Consider the following 15,761-nt stretch of genomic DNA (forward strand, 5'->3'; position numbering starts at 1 on the left):
CCCGGTACAGAATGATTCAGCTTTTATTAACTAACATGATGCATCTTAAAAGAGAAGAAACAAAAGACAGATGAGAGACCAGAGCCAGGGGTGCTCCATGGGCAATCACAAAGGAATGGGGGTGGACAGGGCTCAGGAGGCCATTTGAGCAGACGGAGGCAGCACCCTCCGGGAGTGGGCCCGGACCCAGGGGTGCTCCAGGATCTGGACCAAGGGCAGCCGCTCCGAGGGCTGGTATCGGAGAAGCCTGGAGATCAAGTCCTGAGCCCCCAGAGGTATTAATGGGGGAAACCTTACATCTACCTGATGGGGCCAGAGAAGAAAGAGAAGTATGGTTACTTTCCTTGGTCCACTTGAGGTGCTGTTCTGGAGCTTAGTAGAGAAGCTGCGGGTGTACCCCAGGCTCTGCAGCCCAGCCACCAGCCCCCACTGACTAGCTCCCGCACGACTGCCCTGACTGGCCATCCCACCTTGAGGATTCGTCTGTAGGTCTCGTTGTAGGAGGTGCTCTCAAAGGGCGGGCTTCCCACCAGCAGCTCATAGCAGAGCACCCCAATGCACCAGAGATCCACCTTCTCATTGTATGTTCTCCCCTCGATCATTTCTGGGGGCAGGTAGTCCAGAGTCCCGCACATTGTCTTTCTCCTGGAGGAGGGCAGAGAAAGGAGCACCAAGCAGAGTCTTAGTACAAGGGAAACTCCCCTCCCGCAGCTTCCAGGGAGACGGGAGACCCTAGGAACTCCCGAGCAGTCCCCTCCCAAGCGTAGGAGTTTGGAAACACCAAGTTTTAATATGGATCAAGGTTTGGAGAAGGCAAGTACTAGGACCTTCCAACTCCATATTTTGGGATTCTTCAGCAATTATTTAGCTCATGATCCAGGATGTTTTCACAAGAAGATTGGGAACAAACTGATGGTGCAACAAGAGGAACCAAGTAAATTAATTATAGTTGACTTATACAGTGAAATTCCTGGAATTATGGAGCAGTGGTTCTTAATTTATTTACATGGAAACTTATTGGTAAAGTTATATGTTAACAGAGGTTAAAAAATTAAAGATATGCTTGAACCACATTTTCTCAGTCTACAAATACCTATGAAATATATGCATTTGAAAGGCAGTATTTAAATACAAATGCAGGTTTGTATCGGGGTCTTATATGTTAAATGAATTAAACTGGGTCATTCTTTTTTCTTTTTTTTCTTTTATATTATCTTGGTTTATTTTGGGTTTTCTGAGTCAGCTGTATACTTTTGTTTGTTTGTTTTTTAAATACATTAACTCATTTACTTTAAACAGACAGTCATATAAGCTCAAACACATCCTAAAAAGAATGAAAAAAATCTGTTTTCCTGCTCCTCTCTCCCTAAACTGGGTCATTCTTAACTGGCACCCAGGGTGCCACCCCCGAAATACCTTAGAGAAGGGGTGTGCACAGACCAGCCGAAGTCTGCAATCTTCACCTCACCCCTGAACCCTAGCAGCAGATTCTCCGGCTTGATATCCCTGTGAATCACCTTTTTTTCATGGCAGTAGGTCAGAGCATCTGCCAATTCCTCCATTATCTGTGAGAGCAAAGAAAGAGCAGTCTGGGAATGAAGCCTGCCATGCTCTGATTCCCCATCTGCAGCCCTCCAAAAATCTCTTGCTCCCTCTTTCCGTGAACTCCCTCATAGCCTTTTCATGTTTCTTTCCATAAGATAGTGCAGTTAGATTCTGTTGCTTACAACCAAAGAATCCAAACTTAAACACACTGCTTGTTAATATTCTAGGGGTGATTAAGGTATTCAAGTGTGAAGCTGTGGGATATGAGTCACGTAAAATATATAGAATCAAATTCAGAAATAAGGAAAGAAAGCAATCGTGACACTCATAACAGCCACAAGCAGTCACCCCCACCAGCTCATAGTAAATTCACGAACCCCTGAGTCCTCAGCCCCCCACATCCCCACCTCACCGTGGCTGTACGCTGTTCATCTAATGTGTGATTCTTCTGCAGTTCCTTGTAGAGCTCACCCCTTGGAGCATATTCTAGAATCAGGTACACCCGGCGTGCATCATGGAAGTAGTTATACAGGCGTAGGATATTGGGGTGTCTGGAGGACAGAAGGAAGAAGTGTCAAGACTCTTCCCTGAGGCCCAATTCATGATGCTATTACAAGTGACTGGTCACACGAGGGGCAAATTCTGCTGGGACCAGAATAATAACAGCATGATCTGGAAGTTTGCAAGGGGAAAACAGGCAACAGGTATCAGGATTCGGGTGTTTGACACAGGGAGCTTTACATGGTGTAACTGGAATAAACGGCAGAGGAAAAATCTTCAAGGTGAAAGCAGAGGGCCTGGTTAGGGGTAGTAGCGGGAGGAATGCTGAGTTCAGATGTCAGAGATGGAAGAGGAAACAGAGCAAAAAACAAAAGAACAAGTGTAGGCATCTCACACAGAGACTGTCCTTACTGTAGGTGCGCCTGGATTTCAATTTCTCTGCGGAGCTGGTGTTCCAGCCCTTCCTTTTCTATCTGGGACTTGAAGAGGACTTTCAATGCCACAATGAAGTGGCTTTCCTTGAGCCGAGCCAGGTACACATTCCCAAATTTTCCCTTGCCGAGAGGTCGCCCGATTTCAAAATCGTCAATAGTGAAGCGCCGCCTGACAGACGGAAAGAAACAAGCCTCAGTTTCGGAGGTAGGTGGGGAGTCAGGGATCCCAAATGCTCGCCTTCCTCTCTCACTTTACCCTCCTTAGGCCCCTTTCCCTCCTCCAGGGCCCAGCCAAGTTGTTTGGTCAATAACCGTCAGTCCCACGAGCCAACACTTCACACGTGCAGCTGGCTCGTCATCCCTCGGTCCCACTTCCTTCCTCCTCCAGATACAAAACAGAGGAGCTCACATGTTTGGTATGCTGGGCATCGTTTGACCTGCTGCAGCTACTGAAGAAAAGACAAGAGATGTCACTACTTTCTTCTGTGCGCCCCCACCCCCAACAACGGACACTAGGATTTTCTTATAAACGCTTTCTCTGGTCCTGGTACTTATCCCTCCTTTCACCTGCGGTTTGACCCTGGCCCGACTTCGTAACAGCCTCTGGATGGCTCATGAGAAGGAGAGATGGTGGTGAGGAGGACGCCTTCCTGAGTTCTGTGGAACTGGGTGTCCTGAAAAGGGGTGGCAGGAGGTCACACTCGGGCTGAGGCTCTTCCAACGCCGACCTGCTCCCACGGCAGCCGCGGGGCAGTGACTGGGCCGGCACCGCCGGAAGGGACCCCCGCAGCTCACCAGCGAAGACACCCACTACTGAGTTGGGGACGATCCTAGGGTACGCGGGCCAGGCCTTTTATAGTGTGTACGTTAGCCCCATTGGCTGAGCGGGTAGTTCCTGGCTGACTTCCATTGGTTGAAATTTCTGAGGCTTAGGCAGCGTGCCCAATAGAAGAGACAGGAATGAGAGCTTCCACCCGTGGCTGGGGGGCGGGACTGAGGGCGCTAGGCCAATGAGAGGCAGGGCACGGAGACCGGAAGGCGGAACCCCGGCGAAAACGCTGGAGCAGAGGGAACACGAGAAACCGGAAGGGGAGGCGGGGGGTGTGGAGGGCGTAGGATATACACGGCCTGCGTGAATGAACAGGTACATCCACCCGTGAGGGCGCGAGGCGTTCCTGAATCGAGTGACCCGACGCAGTATACACCCACCGCCGGAAGCTGCCGGGGTGCCCCGTGCAGTTGGCAAGCTCCAGAACCACGTGCACGCGCCCCTGGCCCCTGCGCGAACGGCGTGTACGACTCAGGCCACTGCCCGGGGCCTCCTCAGTCACTTACATACGTGAGGGTCACCGCGATGAAGCTCCTGAGATTTGTGCCTCTGGCTCCCAATAGCCCGTGCTTTTGGGCCCTGCCCCAACCCGCCGGCCTCCCCCAGCCCAGGACCGCCCCGGGCATCTGGCGGTGGGGGTGACGTGCACGGCTGCGACACCCTCCCCTCTCGTGCACACGTTCTGCATCCAGGGATTCAACCAACCTAGGTTGGACCCTGTAATCAGTTTGCAATGTTGAGTCTCAAATAGTAAAATCAGTCCACGTGTTTATTTGTTTGGCATATACAGAAATTCCAAAAACATTTAAAATGGAATTCTTTGTTTTTTAATGGAAGTACTGGGGATTGACCCCAGGACCTTATGCATGCTAATGACGGCTTAAACCAGAGTCATGATGGGAGGTGGTTTATCACAAAGTACAAATAACAGAGTATCAGAGGATTAGTAATCAAAGAAAACGTGGATATGAGTGTTAACGGCCAATAAGATGGATGGATTAATTCTATCCATACCCCACACTGCCTCCTGCAGGTGCTGGACACATTCCTGAGGATGCCATGGTGCACCTGTTACAGAAATGCCTTACTCCGTGTACATGCTCAGGCAGACATGGCTGTCTTGCTGTAACAGAGCTTGGGCCAAGGGCCTCGAGCTGGGGACAGGGGCAGTGTGTGGACACTGCAGTAAAGGGTTAACTAAGCAGGCTTCCGTTACTCCGGTTACTCCAATACTACACATTCCAAAGAAAGGACTGACCCTGGATCAGCTCCAGGAAGACCGCCTCTGAGTCCTTGGAGTATCTTGCCTGGTAAGGGTGATTTTTATGCTTCTGTCTGTAGGTCCCACTGTATCATGACCAGATAACTTATGCTAACAGTGTGACCCACGGAGCAGGGTGGGTTTTGTATGCCTGAGGCAACGCTCTATCTTTGCCTTCTGATACATGGTCGGTCACTTAGGCACTGCATGCCTCAGTAAAGAAGTCTGTGGACCCTGAAGCTTGGGTGAGTGCCCCTTGTTGGTGACAACTGAATGTGCTGACACACATCTTTGCTGAAAATTTGAGTCCCCGTGCACAGGCGACACCGGCAGCTTGTGCTTGGTCTCTCCTGGCTGTTACCCTACGTGCCTTTCCCTTTGCTGATCTTGGTCTGTGTCCTTTTGCTGTAATAAAGCCATGAGTATCAGAGCTCCGGAGTCTATAGTGACTCAGAAGGGTTAAAATTTACAAACGTGGGGGTCACGGATGACCCTGGCCAGGGTGGTGCAGAGGGTGAGAATCTAGCAAAGCAGTTCAGAAGGTAAGGAGGTCTGGGGAGTGGAGAAAAGTAGAGTGAGCAGTAATGGCGACGTACAATTATTACAAGCAGAGGAAAACCGTCCCACAGGGGCTCCTCAGTTAAAGGCAGAGGGAGGAAAGGAGTGAGATGTAGGGAAGAGAGTGGTGCCTGGCCCTCAGGGCAACGTGTGAGGACAAGTCAGAGAGGGTGAGGGACAGAACTTGCAGGTGACAAGTAGGCTTTAGGCAGCTGAGATCACACACCAGGCACAGGTCGAGCAGACTCTACGGTGGGGAAAAGGGTGATGCTTGCTGAAGTGACTCCAGGTTTCAAGGAGAGACAGTGAGGAGAGCACAGTTCAAATGCGTGTGAAGATTTGTACCTAAAAGCAAGGACATGCAATGGAACCAGAAAGAGCAGTAACAAGCAGAGATGTTGAAAGATGCAGCAGCTACACATAAAGGGGTGAGAGGTGACAAGGGTGTCCGTCAACTGGAAGGTGATCAAAAAAAAAAAAAACCAAATGTAGCGGGACTTGGCAGACAGCACAGAGAAAAAGGCACTTCTTCCTTCGAATCTGAAAAAGTTGGAGAAATGATATAGGGAGACTATGACATTGTGATTAACGAGCTTGTGGTTCCCAGTTAGTTGCACTTGGTCCAAGTGCTGGCTTTTGAGAAGGGCACCTGGAACAATCTTCATAAAAGCCAAACACCAGGGGGGATGAGCAGGATCTTACTAACACCACAGCCCCTCAGTACCTGCTTTCCACCTGCTCACCTGGACACAGTTCTGCTGTCCCTGGCTCTCCACACTGTTCCAACTTAAAAGATCACATCTGCCTGGGTGCACTCACACCGTTTTCCAGAAATGGCTGATCCGGTTTGCTAAATTCTCAGTATTTATCGTTCTAATGCTTTTGGTATTGTTTTAAAACACAGGACTTATTATGCTGACATGAGGCCAACAGATCAGACTGCCATTGAAGAGACAGTTACTTAGAGTTCTGGGAGAGCGAGGGCCATGCCAGGCTTCACAGGGTCACGTGGGGAAGCATCAGAGTCGAGTCTGAGGCAAAACAACGGAGGGGGGCAACGTGGGCAAAGGCTGGAAGTTTCGCTGGGAGGAACAGACAAGGTGAAGCAAGCAGGCTAAGCAGGCTTAGGATGAGCTAGTTTGGATAATTTCAGTGCAAGTCAGAGAGTAGGGACTGCCAGGGTATCCAGGGGAGGGTCCTGAAGTAAGAACTCGACAGAGGCAGTGGTTGAGGGCTCTGGGGGTCTGGAATGGTTGGTCTGCATGGGACAGGCACACTGCTGGGGAGTCCTGAGCCACCTGGAGGAATGAGCCAGCCCTAGGAGGAGCAGCAGCTCTAGGGACCAGAGGTCCCACCTGTTAGAACTTCAGAATAAACACACATGCTGTAACATGTGGATATCCAAAATAAAGTCACCCGGCAGGTAAGAACAAGGTCAGGAAGTACAAACAGGAAGTCAGACCACAGGGCCAACCACCCTGACATGGCTCTGAGGGAGGCGAAGCTGCCTGTGTACAATTCAGCACAGACCATTTAATTGAGAGATGTGTAACAGACCTGTGAGCAAACAGATTACAGGCCTTTAACCCGCAAAACAAGGGCGAGGTCAATGAGCATTCCAGAGGCACTGCAGCATCCTGTGACGGGGACAGGAAAGGTGACCTGTGGGCCAGAGTGCGGGTCAAAGAGGGAGTGGCTCATACTCGCAGAGACCAGAGGTCCCCAGCATCATGTCTCTGGAGCGGACCCCCCAGCTGGAGCTGCCTGCTCACATGGATGCCTGACTGTGACCGAGCCTAGCCTGAAACAGTGCAGTCTTGAATTCAAGTTAGGTGCACAGAATACGCACATATTCCTTACTTCTCTCTCCACTGAAGACAGGCAGAGTATCCATAGCTGGAACAAAGAGATGAGAAACTGTTGACTTACGTGCTATATTAACACACAGCATGGATCTGGGCTTTACATCTTTATAAAGGGTCAACAGTGGGTATATCTGCAAGTCAGACCACTTGAAGCCATACATATTATATACACACATATATATGTGTATATATATATATATATATATATACACACACACATCTACTCATATATTATACGCATCCAGTACATACACGTTTACACACATGTATGGCCCTAAGTGGTGTACACACACACATACACGCGTACGTCAGTATCAGGAGGGCAAGGTCCTTCTTACCAGACCTCCTCTGTACTTTGTCATCATTGAATTAAGTTCCGGCTAGTTGGTTAAGTTCTACATTGGCTTAGTGAGTTTTGTATTTGGTTACAATGCCTTCACCTCAAAGTTATGACTCTTAGTTTTTGTTGTAGGAAATTGTATTTGCTTAGTGTTCATTACAGAAATCTGAGTTAATCATTTAAGCCACTATGAAGACCTAACACAGCAGGCCTGAGATTGCTATTCTTTGAGCTTGCGAGGTGCACCCTGGGCTGAGGTCTGGGACCTTAGATTTTGGGAGATTTCCCGCCACCCCCAGAAATGAGTGGCTCAGTGTTCCCAAATTTTTCTGTAACCACGCAGCCTACACCGAACATCTGCCATCCTTATGGAGGTCCAGAATTTGGTTTATGTGCTAGAAAGCACATCCCCACCAAGAAACTCTGGGCACTGGGGCTCTAATTAGCTTCCGTAGTAGACATTTCAATCTACTGTCACAACTCCTCGATAAAGTTTAAATTAAGCACGTCCTGTGTGACCTCCCTGACACAGGATTACTGCAGACTGTTCCTGGTTCCTCTGGACTTCAGTCCTTGCGCCTCTTCCCTTGGCTGAGCTTGCTTTGCTTCTTTTTGGTGTAAATAAATCATAGCCCTTGAGTGCAACAAAATGCTGAGCACTGTGAGTTTTCCTAGCAAACCACTGAAACGGGGGGTGACATGACAGAATCATTCATTAGGATTCCAATCTGGCCGTAAAAGCGTGTGTAGATTTTCTTCACGGGCAGCACATGTCCCGTACAGTGCCAACTATACACACAGCTTTGTATAAACACTAAGAGGGAGCCAAATACTATAATAAAAATACCCTGCTGTGTGTAGCCATTCACTAAAACACACATATTGTCTACTGAGAAAAAAAGAACCAAATGGAGCAGCGGCTGAGTGTAGGGATGATGAAAAATGGCTGTGAGGTGTCTAGCTTGGGCAACAAGGCAGGAGACAGAGGGAGTCACTGAGGATCGGGGCACCGTACACACAACACTGAAAACCAAATGCACGTCAGTCCTTGCCCACCTCCCCGCCACCACAAACCCTCTGCATTTTCTACAGTTACAATGGATTATGCAGCCATCAAAAAGACTGAGTTTGGTATATCTCACTCAATCTGAAGGGATGGCCAAGATGGGCTGTCAAATGAGAAAATTACTTTGCAGACAAATGACCAAGGTCTGGTCTACTGTGAAGTGGTACACTCACCCACCCCATGAGAGACAACACAGGAAAGTGGTAAGCGCATAGATTCCACGGCCAGTTTACGGAACTCCAATCCTAATTCCCACACTTTTTTTCTTTTTTTTTAATTTTGGGGGGAGGTAATTAGGTTTTTATTTATTTATTTTAATGGAGGTGCTGGGGACTGAACCCAGGCCCCCAAGCATGCTAAGAATGTGCTCTACCACTGACCTGTATCACCTCCCGCCCACCCTCTGCCCAATTCTCACACTAATTGACTGTGAAATCTTGGATAAATTCCTTCTCCTTCCTTGTGCCTTAATTTTCTGCTCTGTAAAACAGGGACAACATTACCTACCACACAGTTATCCCAAAGGTTAAAAGAGCTGATGTATGTAAAACAACAGCTGATCTACAGTAACACTGTATGTCTGTGTGTTGTTTTGGTTACAGGTTCATTGCCATACCACGGCGACGTGACACACACATACAGGCTGAGTATAAATACAGAGAAAGCGTGGAGGGATGACCACTGACTCAAGGGACATGTGAGGCAGAAAGTACCTGGGGGTGAGACTAGAGACTTGAACACAGTTGACAGCTGAAGCAAAAATTACAACAAAATCCAGTATGGGGGTGGGGGTATACCTCAGCAGTAGAGCACGTGCTTAGCAGGCACGAGGTCCTGGGTTCAATCCCAGTACATCCATTAAAAACAAATAAATCTAATTAACCCCCTCCAAAAAAAAAAAAAAACCCCAATATGGCGCTCAGTGCGTAGATTATGATAGAAGGACACTTACAGGGAGATATTAACGACCACAAAGTGGAGGTAGAGAAGAAAGACAGAGGTCCTAAACAAGATGGGGAGTGGGGAGAATGTGTTAAACCACTAAGAGGAAGAATGATCCTGGAAGAGGAGTGACCCCCTCCCTCTACTGAGGCTGTAACAAGTCTTGGAGGATTAGGGAATTTTACACAAAAATCTTCCCAGGAGAACACAACTCTGAGCGATCGTCAGGTCACCTGCACCTGTCAGATCTGTTTTCAGAAATACTTGTGGATACCAGGCCTTCTATTCCTTCGGTAAATTTAGGATTTCTATCCCAACATCAAGATAAACTACCAGAGAACAATGGACTACACAGGGTTGCCTGGTTCCTCAGAGTCCTTCTTTGGCATTATAAACTAGACAGAAATATAGAAGATGTATCGAACCAAACGAAAACCAAACAACTGAAAAATTCAAAAACAAAAATGAAAGCTCACTGGGTGAGCTCAATAGCAGATATGAGAGAGGCAGGAATCAGTGAGCTCAAGGAGGTGTCAATGGAAATTAATCAATGTGAGCAACAGAGGAAAACAGGCTGGGGGGAACAAAAAGATGGGAGCCTGAGAGTACTGTGGAACAAGAACATGAGATCTACTATTCATGTTACTGGAGTCCCGGAAAGAGAGGACAAAGTGTGGGGCTGAAAAAATATTTGAAGAATTAATATCTAAAAATGCCCCAAATTTGGCAAAGAGTATACACCACATGATTCAAAAAGCTGAGCAAACAGCAGACAAGATAAACCCCTAAAATTCCATGCCAGGGCACCCTAATCAAACTTCTGAACATTACAATGAAAAACACTTTGGAAACTCTTGATGGGAAGGATGCATTACAGACAGGAGTACCACGGGTTGAAGGGCAGGCTCCTCATCTGAAATCATGGTGGACAGAACAGACAGACATGCTTTCTCTTGTCCTAAAAGAACTATGGACCCCAAGTCTTATGTCCCATAAAAACATCCTTCAGGAATGAAGGGAACAGAAAGACATTTTTAGATGAAGGAAAGAAAAAATGTTTGTCAACAGCAGACACACCTTAGAAAAAAGGCTACATGAAATTTGCCAAATAAAAGGGAAATGTTACAAGACTTGGGTTAAAAAAGAGTTCAATTAAAAAAAAAAAGGACAACAACTTGGGACTTCAAGAATGGAGAAAGAACAACAGAAATGGTAAAAGCAGAGGTAAACAGACTATGCTTCTTAACAATTTTGGGAAAAATCCTGGACAGCTGAGGTAAAAATTACAACATCCAATAATATGGTGCTCAGTGTATGATGAGAAAATACCTGGAACACTTATCAGCAGGGAATATCAGAGAACCTAATGAAATGAAGGTTTCTACGTATCAAAGCGCTAAAATGCTGGTATCAGTCTGTGATAAATTATGTATATATAATACCTAGAGTAAAAAAAAGGACATATAATCAAAAACATCACAGATGTAGCAAGTGGAATTCTAAGAAACCTTAAAGCAACCCACAGGAAGTGGGGGAAAAAACCCAAATAACAAAAAGAACCAGAAAACAAGAGGAACAGTGTAAAGGGAACACACACAAAAAAACCAATTGGGGGTAGAGGGTGAGCTCAGTGCACGCTCGGCACACATGAGGGCCTGGGTTCAATCCCCAGTCCTCCATTAAGGGGGGAAAAAACCCACTACCCACCCCCAAAACAAAAAACCCAATTAATAAAATGGTACACTTAAGCTCTAATGTGTCAATAATTATTTTAAATTTCAGTGATCTAAATGTACTAATTAAAAGAGAGTGGCAAAATGGATTAAAAAAGTGTGACCCAACCATATGCTGGTACAAGAAACTTACTTCAAATATAATGATATAGATAAGGTTGGAAATACAATTACTGAAAATTTAAACTGTGCAAACATTAATCAAAAAATACAGTAGTGACTACATTAGCATCAGATAAAGCACGCTTCAAAGGCAAGAAAGTGCACAGGGACAAAAAGGGCCTTATATAACGATAAAAGGGTCAATACACCAAGATGACATAGCCATCCTCAACGCATATGCACCAAACAAAAGAGCTTCGAAATACCCGAAGCAGGAACTTACAGAAGTTGTAAGGAATAGACAATTTCTCAATGACACTTCAAGGCTTCATCACCCTCCCCACAACTGACAGAAATCACAGACGGAAGTCTGCAAGGATACAGAAAAACTCAGTGATACCAACAACCAAGAGGACTGGGTGGACGTTTGCAGAAACTCCACCCGGTGACAGCAGAACACACACTCTTTTCCAGAAGCCTCACAGAACATTCAACGAGATATACCATATCCTGGGTCATACAACAAACTCTGACAAATTTAAACAGTCAGACCAAACAAACAGGAAATCAGTAACAGAAAGATACCAGGTAATTCTCCAAACACTAGGAAGTTAAGCAGTATACTTCTTAATAATCCACGGGTGACAAGAAGTCTAAAGGAATCAAGGGGTATTTAGGACTGAATAAACTGCAATTAAAACTTGTAAAGTAAAACTGGAACAGTGCTGTGAGGGAACTTTGTAATGCTTAAAGCTTATATTAGAAGAGAAAAAAAAACTTCAAATCAATAATCTCAGCACCCACCTCAAAAAATAAGAGGGAAATACAACCAAAGTAAAGCAGAAGATCGTATATCATAAAGATCAGCACAGGAATCCGTGAAATTAAAACCAAAAAGGTAATAGAGAAAAGGTAATAAAATGCTTCAAAATGATCAGTAAGACTGAGAAATGTCTAGAAAGACTGACAAAGATTAAAAAGAGAATTGATGTATTTCCAAAGTCAGGCATAAACCGTGCCATTAAAAAGATAACAAGGGGATATTTCCAACAAGTCTACAAACAAACTAGAAAATTTAGATGAAATGAAACATTTCCTTGAAAAGGACACCTATCCAATTTATCCAATATGAAACAGATACTCTAAATAGTTCCATACTTATCAAAAGTATCCAGAAAATCTCCAGGCCCAAATGGTCCACTGGAGAAGGCTATCAAACATTAAAACAGTAATTAAAAACAATCACACACTGCCTTCCTGCAAAATAGGGCAGAACAATCCTTCCCAGCTCAACCTGGGAGGTCACTTTCACTCTGACACCAAAACCAGACCATGACACCAGTTAAAAACAAGCAAATGAACGAGACCGACACACCATCAATCAAGAGGTTAGAAAAAAACTTCCTCAAAAAAATACAATCAAATGAATGCTTTAATATATAATACAGATTAAAAAAACTTATACTCCACAAGCAAGTGAGGTTTATTCCAAGGAGGCAAGGCTATTTCAATATGCAAAACTCTATGTAATACATTGTATCAACAGGCTACAGAAGGAAAGGCAGGTGATCACAGCAACTGGTGGGGGTACAGCGTCTGACAAAATCCAACACTCATGCAGGGAAACAAAAATCTCAGCAAAGCAAGGACAGAGGGAAACTTTCTAGACCTGATAGGAAAACTCCACGGGGGAAAAAACCTTACAATTAACACTGTACTTGATGAGACACTGACCGTCCCCCCCTAGCATCAGGGAGCAGTCAAGGACGCTCCTTCTCACTTCGTCTACTCAGCATCCTGCGGGAGGTCCTAGGTGGTGCAGTGAGAAATGGAAGTAACAGGTATCCAGGTAGAAGGGAAGAAGTAATTTCCATACACAAAGTACCAAGGATTCAATCCAAAGACATGGCTAGAAATAATAATTGAGTCCAGCCTAGCGTGCATGGCACCAACATGCCACCCCCGAAGTTACCTTTATGTACACTTCTAAAGACCATGGGGAAATAAAGTTTTAAAAAAAAAATCGGTAAAATTTGCACATCACTTAAAAGTCCTCAGAACCTCAACCTAAACCCTAACAAAAAATGTACAGAACCTATATTCAGCTGAAAACCATGAGACGGTAATGAAATACCAAGATTTACTTAAATAAATGAAGTATCATGGTGCCGCTTCTGACAAACTGCTCTACAAGTTCAAATAAATTTCTATAAATATGTGAGCAAGACTTTTTGCATCTGAAAATTTATATGAAAAGTCAAAGGAACTAGGAAAGCTAAGTCAATTTAAATAGGAATAACAGGATTCACTTTACCTGATCTTAAGACTCACCACACAGCTCCAGCAATCAAGTAAACAGCATGGGTCAATAAAAATCTGAACATCTGGTGTTTAAAGTCACCAAAAGAAGTTTGTTTTTTAAAAACAAGTCTTAAACAGTCTTAACTGGTGCAATAAAATGTGCCCATTCGTACATGTGTCCTTATCTACTTAAATACCTGCCCTTACCTGTCTAACTCTCCTGACACCGGACAGCAGTGAATGTATATACAAGACACGGAAAGGGTCAAGGTCCTCGGCCTCAGAAACATTCCCCTTACCCAAGTAAACCAAGGAATCCCTGACAAAGTGCCGCCAGCTTGACAGAGAAGTCTCAAAGGAACTGTGTCTGCATTTCATTTTCTCCAAATCTCCACCTCCTTTTTATAAAAATTCCTGAGATAACACTGCAGTGTAAGCTGAGGAGAAAAGTGTAGCTTGAGTTTTCCTTGTGCCCAAGAAACACCGGTCTCTCCCGTGTGGATGGAATCCCACGTGCAGAATAAGGCTCTAGGCTGCATTAATTTCTAAAAACGCATCTTAACGTGACTACTGACGTTGTGTGACAGGTCTCCTCACAGCGAAGGTACTTGGGTTTCTCTTTGGTATGAACGGTCAGATGTTGCTGGAGACGTTTTCTCCTGCAAAAGATTTTCCTCAGCGGTCACATTCAAGAAGTCTTTCCCTAACAGGAGCTCTCGGAGGGTAACTGAGGTCTGCCCACTTGTGAACGGTCTCCCCACATCGGTCACGCTGACGGGGTTTCTCCCAGTATGAACCCTCTGATGCTGAGTGAGGGAGGAGCTGCGACTGAAGGCCTTTCCACACTCACTGCACTTATAAGGCTTCTCTCCGGTGTGGATGATGGCGTGGCGAATGAGGTTTGTGCTCCAGCAGAAGGACTTCCCACACTCCATGCATTCGTAGGGCTTCTCTCCACTGTGGATCCGCTGGTGCCTGGTGAGGCCGGACCTGCGGTTAAAGGCCTTCCCACACTCCGTGCACTCAAAAGGCTTCTCTCCAGTGTGGATGCTGAAGTGTCGAATGAGGTCCTTCCTGGTGCTAAAGGCTTTCCCACATTCTTTGCACTCAAAAGGCTTCTCTCCAGTGTGGGCCCTCTTATGCAGGATGAAAGTGGAGCAGTGGGTGAAGGCCCTTCCACATTCAGTACACACAAAAGGCTTCTCCCCAGTGTGGATCCGCTGGTGCCTCTTGAGGTATGACCTGTGGTTGAAGGCCTTCCCGCACTCCAGGCACTCGAAGGGCTTCTCCCCGGTGTGGATGACGTAGTGGTGGATGAGGGCGGCGCTCTCACAGAAGGCCTTCCCACACTCACTGCACTCGTAGGGCTTCTCCCCTGTGTGGCTCTGCTGGTGCCACATGAGGTAGGACCTGTGTTTGAAGACCTTGCCACATTCGAAGCACTCATACGGATTCTCACCACTGTGGATGATGTGATGTCGAAGGAATCCTGGCCTATGTCGGAAGACCTGCCCGCACTCTTTGCACACAAAGGATTTTTCCCCTGTGTGTCTTCTCTTATGTAAGACAAAGTTAGAGCGGTGGGTGAAGGCCTTTCCACACTCGCCGCACTTGTAAGGCTTCTCCCCACTGTGGATCCGCTGGTGCTGGGTGAGGTATGACTTGCGGTTGAAGGCCTTCCCGCACTCTGTGCACTCGTAGGGCCTCTCCCCTGTGTGGATCATGTGGTGCTGGAGGAGGTGTGTGCTCTTGATGAATGTTTTCCCACACTCTGTGCACTCATAGGGCTTCACCCCAGAGTGAATCTTTTCATGTCCAGCAAGAAGGTGTTTCTTGTTAAAAATTTTCCCGCATTCATTGCATTTAAAGATATTTTCCTCTTCCTGAACGATGAGATCTCTACCTGATCCACACGCGCCATGGGCAGGGACAGCACCTGCCGGGGGGACTGGCTCCTCCACAGTCCCTGGACACACGCCATCGGCTGTCCCAAAGCTGCCGTGCTCGGGGCTCATGCTCTGCAGCTCTCTCCCTGGCCCAAGGGGCCCCACAGGCCCATCCTGACCCTTGGTTTGGCCCAACGTGGAGTCCCCTGGGGCTCCATGAGTTAGCTCCTGGAACGAGGCTCCCTCAAACGGGGCTGGCTTACAGGTGGTAGGTTCTGCGGTCTTGGGTTTTCCACCATCACCTGAAAGAAATCCAGTAAACAAGGCCCATCAGTAACACCGACACAAGAGAAACAAAAAAATCAGGGACAAAATAGAGATGAGCCACTTTCTCTCTC

General features: G+C 46.5%; 2 protein-coding genes across 8 annotated transcripts in view; both read right to left on the reverse strand.

Annotated features, from left to right (window-relative positions):
- Nucleotides 1-3,865, reverse strand: AURKC (aurora kinase C). Of its 5 annotated transcripts, none has more exons than XM_072968419.1 (8): nucleotides 3,276-3,865; nucleotides 3,048-3,154; nucleotides 2,890-2,926; nucleotides 2,458-2,649; nucleotides 1,958-2,096; nucleotides 1,417-1,565; nucleotides 471-645; nucleotides 1-303 (listed from the first exon to the last, which is right to left on the reverse strand). In XM_072968419.1, exons 2-8 carry the CDS (start codon nucleotides 3,094-3,096, stop codon nucleotides 133-135), a joined length of 912 nt encoding a protein of 303 aa, XP_072824520.1. In that variant the 5' UTR covers nucleotides 3,097-3,154; nucleotides 3,276-3,865; the 3' UTR covers nucleotides 1-132. The 5 variants fall into 5 exon arrangements, with proteins under 5 accessions (XP_072824520.1, XP_072824519.1, XP_015105067.1 ...); XM_072968418.1 differs by having other exon boundaries at nucleotides 2,890-2,929; XM_015249581.3 differs by having other exon boundaries at nucleotides 3,048-3,865.
- Nucleotides 2,513-15,761, reverse strand: part of LOC140698323 (uncharacterized) — a 26,828-nt gene continuing 13,579 nt past the window's right edge. For 2 of the 3 annotated variants that reach the window (XM_072968352.1, XM_072968350.1), the window contains one exon: nucleotides 4,058-15,665. In XM_072968352.1, the coding sequence (XP_072824453.1) occupies nucleotides 14,071-15,665 (1,595 nt within the window). In that variant the 3' untranslated portion in view covers nucleotides 4,058-14,070. Of the gene's footprint in view, nucleotides 2,650-4,057; nucleotides 15,666-15,761 lie in introns of those variants that run through there. The other variant, XR_012076066.1, reaches the window with a different exon arrangement.

This window comes from Vicugna pacos, chromosome 9 (assembly GCF_048564905.1).
Source record: "Vicugna pacos chromosome 9, VicPac4, whole genome shotgun sequence".
Lineage (NCBI taxonomy): Eukaryota > Metazoa > Chordata > Mammalia > Artiodactyla > Camelidae > Vicugna > Vicugna pacos.